Raw genomic sequence first — 12,394 nt, 5'->3', positions numbered from 1 at the left:
CCTCTTCCCATATGAACCTACCCGGACCCTGAGATCATCTTCTGAGGCCCTCCTTCGTGTGCCTCCTCCTTGAGAGGTCCAGAGGGCCTTCTCTGCAGTGGCTCCCTTCTCTGCAGTGGCTCCCCGTCTGTGGAATGCTCTCCCCAGGGAAGTTCGTCTGGTGCCTTCATTATACACCTTTAGGTGCTAGGCAAAAATGTTCCTTTTTAACCAAGCCTTTGGTTGATCTGATTGACATCCTATGCCCTTATAAAATGCAGCTCTCTCTTTTTTTTGGGGGGGGGGGTTGTTGTTATTGGGTTGCTGTTTTTATTTTCATTATATACATTGTTGTTTTTCTGTTGATCTCTCTTGTGAACCGCCCTGACCTCCGGGTATAGGGCAGTGTATACATTCAATAAATAATAAATAGTAAGATTAACCATTAGCTCTTAATTGCTGTAGGGAAGGCAAAATCCATACCACACCACATGTCGTGAGTACGACTCCTTTCCAGCCCCTACAACTATTGACTAATCATAGTCCATAGCAATTATGTTCTCTACCCAGAGGGAGGAAGGGAAAGTTGGTGATGGCAACACCAAAGCCACAGCCCAGGATTCTCTGGTCCACACCCAAGTGGAAGTCAGCTCCAAAAGGTGTCAGGGCTGGACTGGTGTGTAGCAACACTTTTCCGCAGAGCCTGATTGGCTCCTCTGTTGCTCGCCCCTTGGGAGGAACCAAAGGATGCCTTCACAGATATGTCAGTGAACAGGAGCTTGTAGTTAGCATCTTCCGCATCAAAATAATATTCGTACAGATGGAAATCTTACCAACATGAGGGGCTTCCCTGGGATCTGTTGTTGGAAAGTATCCCTTTCAAAATCATTCCAGTTTGGGAATTTGACAACTTCCTTTCGGTATGGGGATCGTTTGGGATATGGTTTGAGTGGCGAGAAAGGAGGAAATCTAAAATGAAAAACAAAACGTTAAAGCCACAACTGAGTCCAGCTTGTGAACATTGTGAGGGGCAGGGAGAGAGAGAGGACTCACATCTTCTGGTTGTAATCTAATTGTTTGAGGCACATGTGAAATGTTTACACACTGGCCTTCTTGACCTAAAAGCTGATTATGGGATGAATCCAACGAAGTCATCAATGTGCAAAAGGAAAGGCTGGAACTCTTTCGTATCATGCATTGACTTTGTAGGTGGAAACAGCAGAATAATATATTATTGCTCCATCAACATGGACCCTTTCCAGAGCTGGGCCAGTTAATGAAAAAAGTAATGGGCCCCATCTGCACTGTAGATTTAAAGCAGTATCATACCACTTTAAACAGTCCTGGTTTCCCCCAAATAATCCTGGGGACTGTAGTTTGCTAAGCATACTGAGAGCTCTTAGGAGACCCCTGTTCCCCTCACAGAACTACAGTTTCCAGAATTTCCTGGGTAGAGGGTCGATTGTTAAACCACTCTGGGAATTGTAGCTCTGTAAAAGCAATAAGCGCCTCACAACATCAGCACCCTTAACAAACCACAGTTTGCAGGATTCTTTGGGGAAAGGCATGACTGTTTAAAATGGTATGATACTGCTTTAAATCTATAGTGTAGATGGAGCCAAGGGGAAATGCCCACATGAGGAAAGTGGATGGGTGAAAAGCCAGGAGCTAGTATGTTCTTCTAGGGAGCAGTTTCTCTCATTAAGTTGCTTATAGAATTATACAGGAGCTCAAAACTAGTACAGCTCATCAGCTGGAGTGTTATCCTTTGACCCAAAATCAAGTCAAACCACAGACCCAGTTGATAACTTCTGCTCCCTTTTCTCTGTCTGTGAAAAAAAGAAAGGGCAACTGACCCAAGCCATTATTCTGAAAATAACAAAGCTTAGATTAAGGCTTTAGGCATCATTGATTGCTGTGTAAATAAGCTTCCCCTATGTGTTCCTATGCTATTTAATTCATTTATGAATCACTCGCCATAAAACATCCCAAAGCAATTTAAGAATAAAGACTGCAAAAGTAAAAGCAACTAAACTCCCACCTGCCATAATTACTAGGTGCAGGGGGGGGGGGGAGAAACTGTTTACAATTGTCCACCAGATGGTGCTCCAAATATATCCATTGTCCTGAAAGTTAAGAAGAAGAACATGCTTTGGTAGATAAGATATAGACCTCCAAAACCACAGTTTTAGTTTACTGCATTGATCTCTGGCAAGTTAATTCACTCTACGGGGACAGCCATACAAAATTCTTAATAAAAAAACTGGCAAAATAATACCAAACTGCTGAACAATTAACACCAAGCACTGCTGAAATCTGAAAGTTCCTTTACATTTTTTTAAAGAAGGGAAACTAGTTGAGAACCATGCTTTGTCACTGCTCTATTCTACATCCTCCTTGAGTGGTTTTGCCAGTCTGGAATGTGATGCTGAACTATGATAATGCTTCTTGCTTGAGCCTTGATGGAAGATGGAGAGAGAGGCGTGTGTGTGCAAAAGCCTCTGGATTTCTGCATGACTGGAATGTAGCCAACTGTACAAAGGTTTGAGTCACATATTTTGATCCACCCATTGTTACCTTTGCCCTGCCTTACATTATTCTATAAAAATATAAATTTGTTTCATCTTCTGGTACAGAAGCAGGTAGAACAAATGCCAAGAAGACAAACGGAAGGAAGGAAGGACGGTCCAATAAAAGAGAAAAACAATACAGTGGAAACACAATTATTATTTATTAAATTCGTATACCTCCCTTCACAGAATAAAAAGATAAGATGATTACTCAGCATCATGTAGATTATGGGAGAAAGCACCACAGGGATACAGTGGTACCTCAGTTTTCGAACATAATCCGTTCCGGAAGGCCGTTCGAGTTCCAAAACCAAAAACTCAATATGGAAAACTCAATACAGAAGCTGAGCTTCCTGTTTGACTTCAAAGGCATGTTCAAAAACTGAAGCATTGACTTCTAGGTTTATGGCACTCAAGTTCAGAAATGTTCGTCAATGGAGGCGTTTGAAAACCGAGGTACCACTGTACAAGAAAAATACTGCAAAATATATTTTTGGCTCTACAGTCACCATCCCAAACCATGGGTCTCCAAAAGTTGCACCCTGCTCACTTTTAAATCTGGAACTGCCAACACTGGAATATGGGCCCTGGAAGACTGGCCACAATGAAATTCAGCCCACAGGTTGTAAAAGGTTTTCCCATTTTGTTTGAAACAGAATAGTTATAGCCTTAATTTTTCATGCTTGATAACACTACAGTGGTGCCTCGCAAGACGAAATTAATTCGTTCTGCGAGTTTTTTCATCTTGTGAATTTTTTCGTCTTGCGAAGCACCGCTGTGTATTGACGGTTTCCCACAGGAATGCATTGGCGGTTTTTTAAAAAAGGCGCAAGACGTTTCGTCTTGCGAAGCAAGCCCACAGGGAAATCCGTCTTGCGAAGCAACTCAGAAAACGAAAAACTCTTTCGTCTTGCGAGTTTTTCGTCTTCCGAGGCATTCGTCTTGCGGGGCACCACTGTACTGATAAATACTAACTGAACAAAGAGAGGTTTCGTGTAACTCCTTCCCTAAAAAAATAGCTTCTAGCTTTTAAAAACTACTTTGATACACATTCTGGGAACTTGGGGCAGTGGGGAGGGACACACGTTTAAGATGGGGGAGGAAGCAAAAAAGCAGAAACCGACTTCAACCTAGAGAGGGGAAAGGTTGGTTCAGAAGGGTCAGGGGACCAATGCAGGAAATCAGAAGGGAGTTAGTTAGTTTGTTCTTCTTTCATGAAGATCCTGCTGCACCCTGCATAGGGCATGTGTTGGAAGGAGACCTGGATGCACTGAATGAAGGTCCCGCTTTACAACACTTCTAACTGTACGCTAAAGTTAGGGGGAAGGATAACTGCTCAGTTGTGCTTTGTATGCAGGAGGTCTCGGGTTCAACCCCTCTCACCTGCACTTAAAAGGTCAGGTAGCAAGAAAGGCCTCACTGCCGGAGACCATGGAGAGCCACAGGCAATGCAATGCAAATGCATTGCACTGGGCAATGCAAAGCTAAATGGGCTAATATGTGTGGCACTTACCTAAGGCCGTGAGCCTATTTCATCATGCTAATGCCCATGAACCTATTTCATCATGGCTGCAGCATAAACAAGCAGGGATCAGCCGCATGGAATAAAATCCATTATTTTGCAACTTATTACGACATCATTTGTAAAAATAAAATGACTGGTACACCCAAGGGAACACAATGTAATTATAAAATTACATTATGGCACTATCTGAAAAGATTAAAGTTCAGCATTGCAAAAATGCAAATACCCAATTGGTCTTAAAGGTAGACCAGTGAGCAGGGACACTTATTTATTCGTTTCAGTATTATAAATTGTTTCATATAAGACATATTGTTTTATTGTATACTGTGTGTTTCATATTGTAACATTCATGTTGTAACACACAGTATTACAATAAAACCAAAGAAAAACGTAAATAAAAGAAGAATCCTGAAATAACATTGTTGGGTATATTCAATGGAGACAACCAAGGATTATTATAGAAACATTTACTTATTGGTTACTTATTAATGGCAGCAAGAATAATGACAAAGAGTCATGAAAGAACAAAGAGTTTAAATGGACAAAATTGGTATAATATAGTTTCGGACATAGCACTTTATGAGAATCTGATTCAAAACTTTGTGTGGCAAGAGGGCAAGAAACCCAAGAGGATTTCATGGCAGGCTGGTGTCTGTTGATCCAGCACACAAGCAAAGACTCTGTAGGACAAAACTGTACCTGCCTCACTCCATAATATATGGTTGTATTAACGTTTTCCTTCATATTTATATGAGCAGCTTTCATTCTCTATCCATTTTAGTGTCTGTATGAACTTTATTGTTGTTGTTTACATCTGAACTCTTTTTTTTTATTCTTTAAATAAGGAAAACCCATCAGGTAAAGTTGGCTGGCAGAGAATCTCAGGTTTGAAAAGCCACAATACAGTTTTTACAAGACCCCTAAAAACAAGCAAGGATGGCTCCTGCTGAACTGCTCTTGGCAAGAATTCCTCCAGGGAAGGGCCTACCAAGGCTCAGCCCTTTGTAAAGTCTCAATGAACAACAACAACAACAACAACAATAATAATAATTTTATTATTTATACCCCGCTCATCTGGCTGAGTTTCCCCAGCCACTTTGGGCAGCTCATCCCAAACCATTTAGTAGGATAATGCTCACCCCAAACCATTTAGGACTTTAAAGCTTAAAACCAGTACTTTCAAATGGAAATAAGCCGGTGCAACTATTACAGAACCAGTATGAGCTCTGACTGCCTAGCCCCAATGACAAGCGGTTGCATTCTATACCACCTTCGGTTTCTCAGGCTGTATTCACACAGCAGCTTATTCTGTTTCCCCAGCATTTCCCTAACTATTAATTTCTGTACTATATTTGAGTTTACACATAACATAAAGACCACTTCCGGAAAACCAATGGTATATACTGCATGTTTAGCAACCATTCCCATGTTTTTTTTTTATTCCAGGAAAGAAATCTGTTTGCAATCCCCTTAACCTGGAAAATCGCAGGAGAAAAGTGACAAAATTTGGTGTGGTGTACGAGTATAAAGTACTTTCTAGCTGTTTACAAGGGGGAATCAAGGTTGGATTGAAGCACATGTGTGTGGAAAGTATTGACATTGTCCAATGACACAACTTCTTGAGCCACACCATGACCACTGGTGTGAATGTAATTTAGAATGACATAATAATAATAATAATAAATTTTATTTATACCCCGCCCTCCCCAGCCAAGACGGCGGCTCCTCAGGGCGGCTAACAACCAATAATAAAACAAGTTGATTAAAATACAATTTAAAAAACAAGATTAAAATGCAACATTAAAACATTAAGATGCAGTCTCTTTACAGGAGGAGAAAGGAAAAAGAGGGGGAGGGAATCAAACTGATTCTAAGCCAAAGGCCAGGCGGAAGAACTCTGTCTTACCAGCCCTGCGGAAAGAAATCAGGTCCCACAGGGCCCTGGTCTCATGAGACAGAGCGTTCCATCAGGCCGGAGCCAGGGTTGAAAAGGCCCTGGCTCTGGTTGAGGCTAATCTAACTTCCTTAGGGCCCGGGACCGCTAGGGTGTTGCTATTTATGGACCTTAAGGTCTTCCGTGGGGCATACCAGGAGAGGCGGTCCTGTAGGTATATGCCAGTATATTGGATAGAAAGGCATAACACAATATTCCACATGCCCAAATGCACACTCAGTCATCTTCAATGGCAGCCCCACACAGACCATATTACAGTAGTCTAGTCTGGCTGTAACGAGTCTACCATGCATGACAAGGTACTAGATATACTACAGCTGCACAATTGTTAACCATTGTACAAGAGAACTTTGCTTCGTTGAGGAAAATGCAAGATGGCGGCACACGGGGATAAACACGTGTGACTCTTAACGTGGCTCAAGTTGCAGGCATGCAAGAGTCATAAGGCAGGAACTCCAGCCTGCATTAATCTTCTTTGACTCCCTTATCAAAAAGTTTCAGAAAATGCTAAGAAGATGCATCGCAAATGTCAAAACACAGGAAACATCTAAGTCATATTAATGTCGGCCAATTATTTCCTTCATGCTAGAAAGTAATCATTGCCAAGGTACACAAACGTGTAATTTCCTGCCTACAGTGACCAAGGATATTATCACATTATTTTAAACTCCTAATTTATTGTAACTGGTGGGTCCAATAACTGTACAGTGGTACCTCGGGTTAAGTACTTAATTCGTTCCGGAGGTCCGTTCTTAACCTGAAACTGTTCTTAACCTGAAGCACCACTTTAGCTAATGGGGCCTCCTGCTGCCGTCGCGCCGCTGAAGCACAATTTCTGTTCTCATCCTGAAGCAAAGTTCTTAACCTAAAGCACTATTTCTGGGTTAGCGGAGTCTGTAACCTGAGGTACCACTGTACTCTTAATCAATGGATCTCATCCAACACTAATAGGTCATACCAGTTTAATTAAAGACTCTTGGACAATCCATATTTGCTGTTTATACTGCACATTGCTTCATTTTTATGTAAAAATAACCCTTGGGTGTAGTCAAACATTTGATTAAGGTTTTAAAAGCCTTTGCTACATGACCTGTTACCCAATTCCTTTTTATGAAGGAGTGTTTAATGCCTTAATGTTTGCAGTCTACAAATAGCAACCTTTGAGCTTTCAAATGTTATCTGAACACCAACCCCAGTTACCGCCTTGAGCTAGGGCAGGTTTAAAAGCATTTCGGGGTAAGAATTCATCATGGGCTGCCACCAAGCATATATGCAGCCAGAGGCTGTACCCAGTATCAGTTCCATGAATCCCAATTTATTCACTGAGTGGGAAGATTGACAGAAAGCAGACAGCACAAACTGGAACCTTTCCCACCAGAAAGTACATATATAGTAATGATACCTTTCTGCTATACTTCCATTTATCACCTAAAAACTACTTAAGAAATTAAAAAGGGGGGCTCTCTCTCATTCATACTATTCACACCCGAAGACTGAATTTTACCTTTTTTGAAAATGAACTTCTCTTGCTACACAAAAGCAACAATATGGTAGTCAGTTTTGTATTTAGAAATGTAAAGGTAGCAGGGATGTCTTCATAATTTTTTTCAGAAATTGTGCATTTATCATGGATACTTTTTTTTGTATTGCTGCTTGAAAACATGTGTTTCCAAACTTGAAATACAGGTGTGGACAATGTGTACCAAATTAAAAAAAAAAAAGAACAAGAGTTTAATTTGATAAAAGTTGCAAGAAGCTGCTGCAAAACCACAATACAGTGGATGCTCGGGCGGCGAATGTGATCTGTGCAGGATGCACGTTCGCAACCCGCAGCGTTCGCATCCCGCAGCAGCGCATCTGCACACACACGGGTTGCGATTTGGTCTTCTGAGCATGCGTGACCTCCAAAACCTAGAAGTAACCCGTTCTGGTACTTCTGGGTTTTGGAGCATCCGTAACCTGAAAAAACGCAACCTGAAGCGTCTGTAACCCGAGGTATGACTGTAGATTACAAAATCTCCTGCAGTTAAGTCTGTCTCCCTCTTTCATATTTCAACCCAAATAACAATAGTATCAGTTATTTACCTATATAGGTGACCATTGTCCTCAAAATCCTCTTTGCCCCATCTCCCTTTGATATCTTCGATAACATGGTTTCTCAGGAACTTTTTGAGGAGCTGAACTGTTTGGGTGCGGGTCACTTCTGGGCTGAAATTTTGATTGTGCTGCAGCAGTCTGTGTAGCCAGTCAACGGCCTCCGAAGCGGTGAAGCAGCGCTCATAGCTTTTGAAGCGACAGCGGTGCTTCCGTAAAGGCATCCCACCTCGGAAGAGCTCAATAGTCTCATTCCACTGAGAAGACAATAAAGTATACAAAAAGATTTACCCAAAGCCAAACTAGTGCTTGTTTGTTCAGACATAGGCAGTGCTAGGGAAGGTCAAAGGAAGCAGGTAAAGAAAACTTACTTGGAAATGGAGGCCTTCATAAAGCAGGAAAAGTATTGCCCCCAGACCTACAGGTTTTTCTCCACATACCAAAAAAGTCATTTCCTTATACCCCAAAGCTAAGGGTTTGGGGGGGATTTCTCCTTAAACTACAAGAAATTACCCCCAAAGGCAGTAACTAGCAATTATACTTCGGTGCAAAATACTCTGCAAGCTGATACAACTGAACAACCTCCAAAGAGATTGTTAATTATCCAGACACTGACAAGACAATGTAATTGTAGTATCTCCAAATCTGGGAGAATTGTGTAGTTATTAACCAAATGAAAAACAACAAAGCCAGCGGACCTGATGGGATACCTGCCAAAGTCTTCAAAGTAGGGGGAACTGAACTTACACAACAACTTCACAAGCTCATCAAAAAAATCTGGGTGAGAGAGGAGAGCCTAGCAGACTTTAGGGATGCCCAAATTATCAATCTGTTTTTAAAAGGTGATAGAATGGGTTGCAGAAACTATCAAGGCATCTTTTTATTAGTGGCAGCCGGCCAAATTTTTGCAAGGATCTTAGCAAACAGTTTTCTAAGAATATTCAAGGCTACCCTTCCTGAATCCCAATATGGCTTTCGACCTTCTAAGGGGACAATCAACACGATTTCACAACTGCAAGAAAAATGTAGAGAACAAAACCAGCCCCTGTAAATGCTGTTTATTGACCTAAGGCCTTTGACACTGTAAATCGTAATGCCCTGTGCCCTTCTGAAAACTGGCTGCCCAGATAAATTTGTGAACATCCTTCAGCTCCTCCACAATAATATGACAGCAACAATCACAGATAACAATGGCTCTCAAAGTGAACCATTCACAGTGGGATCAGGTGTTAAACAAGGTTGTGTTAGCACCCCATCTCTATTTATCATTTTCATTGCCAAAGGAAACTCCCCACCAGAGTAAAAATAATATATCGAACAGATGGAAAGCTCTTTAATCTGAGTAGGCTGAAAGCAAAGATGAAAGGGAGAAACGAGCTAAGAGGAAGGCACGATTGGCAAACCCTCACCATGATCAACTCCTATGTCCCCACTGTGGAAGGGCATGTGGATCCAAAATTGGCCTCCACAGTCACTTACTGACTTACTGTTAAGATCGTTTTCATGGAAGACAATCTTACTCAGCTACAAGTGATCGCCAAAGAACAGAAGATAAAGGTGTGGGGGGATAGAAGGGAAACAAAATGAAATACACTGATATGTGTATGTGTGTAGTGGACAGCAATGTTAGAAACTCATACACGTAATCTAGGTGGCAAAAAGCTCCTTAAAACAGTATTACAGTCACCAAAACTGAATGACTAGTTGCCATTTTGGTGCCAGATGGCTCGAAAGTCCTATTTTTCAATACACCTTCAAGCAGAGCAATACATTTGGTACCAGCTTGGCTGCAGGAATTGCTGGAAGGTGTACAAGGTGCCATCCAACCGACTTAGGTACTCCACACTGAATTTGTGCAGGGTTGGTGGTGGTAGAGGCAGAAGATAAAACTCACCTGTGTAGACCACGGCTTGGTTCGCACAATGCACCAAGCCACTAAACACAAGCTATAGCCAAGAGAAGACTTAGCTCAGCACAGCACAGCAGCAAAACGTACCAAGCAGGGGGAAAGTGGCTGTGTGCTTCTTTCCTGAAGTCTGCAAAATTGTGTCACCTCTTTAGTGTGTTGTGCCAACCATCTACTGCCTTGATGGAAGGTATGGTTATGCAGAGAATGTAACTCCGTTGTGATGGAGACATAATAAAGCAAAGAGAACCTTTGCCCACAGGCCAGCTTTTGATTTCAAAATCCTGGCATGCAAAGAAGAGGGTCTTTTCCACTGAGGCTTCACTGGTCTGGCCCAGGGGAACAGCAGATAAACTGGAGAATTTTGGCACTTCCGCATGGCCTGCTTATTGAGCATGCATCTTTGTTTGCAGGGAGATTAAATGGTTGCATCAAAGCAAGTGTTATCACAGAGTTTCCACGACATTTTCCCATCACTTGCTTTATCACGAAAATTGTGCAACCTGAATTTATCAGTATGTGATGACATCCCACTCAAAAATAGTGGTATCCTGGAAACAATCTCTGAATGGGGCAAGTAGGTTGGCTAAAAAAAGCTGCTTCTGCAAGTTTCTGGAATGCTCTCTTCAGGGAGGTTCACATGGCACTTTCATTCTATGCCTTTAGGTGCCAGGTGAAAAGGTTCCTCTTCAAACAGGCCTTTGGCAGATTAATATTCTATGCCCTTTTAAATGTGCTTGGGGCAGGCGGTATTGGTTTGTTTTGTTCTTATTATGTATTTTGTGTTTTTATTTTATATTTTTATGCTGTGAGCTGCCCTGAGATCTTCAGATAAAGGGCAGTATGCAAATTTAATAAATAAAGTCATAAATCAGTAGAAGTCTGGGAGAAGAGAAACTTCAAATGTACAAAGACTGGAGGACCCATCGTTCAGAGCTTTGCTTGCATGAGATTCTGGGTTTAACTTCTGGCTTCATCTGCTAAGGATCACCTAGTCATTGATAGGAAGGACCTTCTACCTGAGACCCAAAAGAGCTACTAACAATCAAAAGCAGCACTGCTGGCCCAAAAGGTCTGACCTGGACTGACATAGAGCATCTTCCTAGATTAAGGCTGGAAAACAGGAAATGCTGCCTCTGTGGTCCTTCTAGAAGGGCAACTCCTGCGTAAGTGGCACAGCGCGACTGAATCCCCACGTTCATTGTGAGGACTGGTCGTCGAAGAACGGGATGGCTAGAGTTCTAGCTACCTGGTAGCCCCATTACTCTTGTCCCCAAACTTCCAGTGATGCATTCGTGCGAGGCTTCGTCTGAGATAGGCTCAGCCCTGGAGGAGCGGCAACATGAAGATGAATGCGCCCCTGAGCATGTGCAAAGTGCGTTTCTCGCTCACGCTCGCGGGAGCAAAGGGAAGCCGGAGCCCCGGGCAAAGAAGCGCGGCCTCCGCTGAGCCGCCGTTCACTTACCAGCCGGGTGGCGCGGTAGGGCCCAGGCCCCACCAGTCGAGGCTCCATCGGCCGCCACGACAGAAGAGTACTCATCGGCCCGTTTCCACGGCGACCGGCCGACACACTACGCAACCCCCGCGAGGGAAAAAGTTTGAATCAAAGACGCTCGAATCCTGATTGGGCCGAGTTGAGATCACGTGGCTACTCGGGACGCACCCGATTGGAGGGTGGCACTTTAAGGGGCGCGTCTTAACCCTTCAGTCTCATTCTCTTTTCTACACGCACACGCATATATGTAAATAACTTCTCGTTCTCTCGGCGTCTCCACAACGCAAAGAACTGATTGGCTGTGCTTCAAAAACGTCAAGGGCTCGTTTTGCATAGCGGCGGGTGATGGCCAATGGGCTTTCTCTCCCTTACTACCGGTTGGCAACAGCGGGGGCGGGCTGAGAGGAGAAGCAGAACGTGCCCTGATTGAGAATTCTTGGAAACTCGGAAGGCGACCCTGCGCATGTTTTGCTGGAGCGGATCCAGAGAGCGCCGCGCCGCGGGAGCTGCTTCTGAATGCCAGGGTCTGCAGCTGCGGCGGGGGTGGCTCTCTCGCGCGCTTCTTTCCATTACAAGTCACGTTATTGTGCCTCCGCCGCCCGCGCAGCCAAGGTCACTTATGCCGCTGTTCCATTCCTGCGGCGGGGCTGCTGTTTTTTGCACCCTGACTGACTAAACCCGATGCTTATAGGCCTGAGCGCAAACAGCACCGCCCCCTCCTTGCGATTCCCAGCAAATTGGTATTCGGAGCCATATGGTACGGCCTCTCGTCATGGGCATGAAATAGTCGCTGGAAGCCTCATTCCCTGCCAGGCCCTTTTTAAAACCACCGGCACTACAATTTGTGGACAGCGAATTCCCTGCGTCTGTA

The 12,394-nt window shown here is 43.4% G+C and overlaps 1 protein-coding gene across 1 annotated transcript in view; it reads right to left on the bottom strand.

The window, feature by feature from the left end:
* DEPDC1B (DEP domain containing 1B) overlaps positions 1–11,623 on the bottom strand; it is a 32,959-nt gene extending 21,336 nt beyond the window's left edge. Inside the window, exons 1-3 of the mRNA XM_083404079.1 lie at positions 11,494–11,623; positions 8,114–8,379; positions 813–948 (exon numbers count right to left, since the gene is read on the bottom strand). Coding sequence (XP_083260205.1) covers positions 813–948; positions 8,114–8,379; positions 11,494–11,568 — 477 coding nt within the window. The 5' untranslated portion in view covers positions 11,569–11,623. The remainder of the gene's footprint in view (positions 1–812; positions 949–8,113; positions 8,380–11,493) is intronic.
* Between the last annotated feature and the right edge of the window lie 771 nt (positions 11,624–12,394).

Source organism: Podarcis tiliguerta (assembly GCF_965153285.1).
Source record: "Podarcis tiliguerta genome assembly, chromosome: 11".
In the NCBI taxonomy this organism is placed as follows: Eukaryota; Metazoa; Chordata; class Lepidosauria; order Squamata; family Lacertidae; genus Podarcis; species Podarcis tiliguerta.
This window is presented reverse-complemented; position numbering and strand designations above follow the sequence as displayed.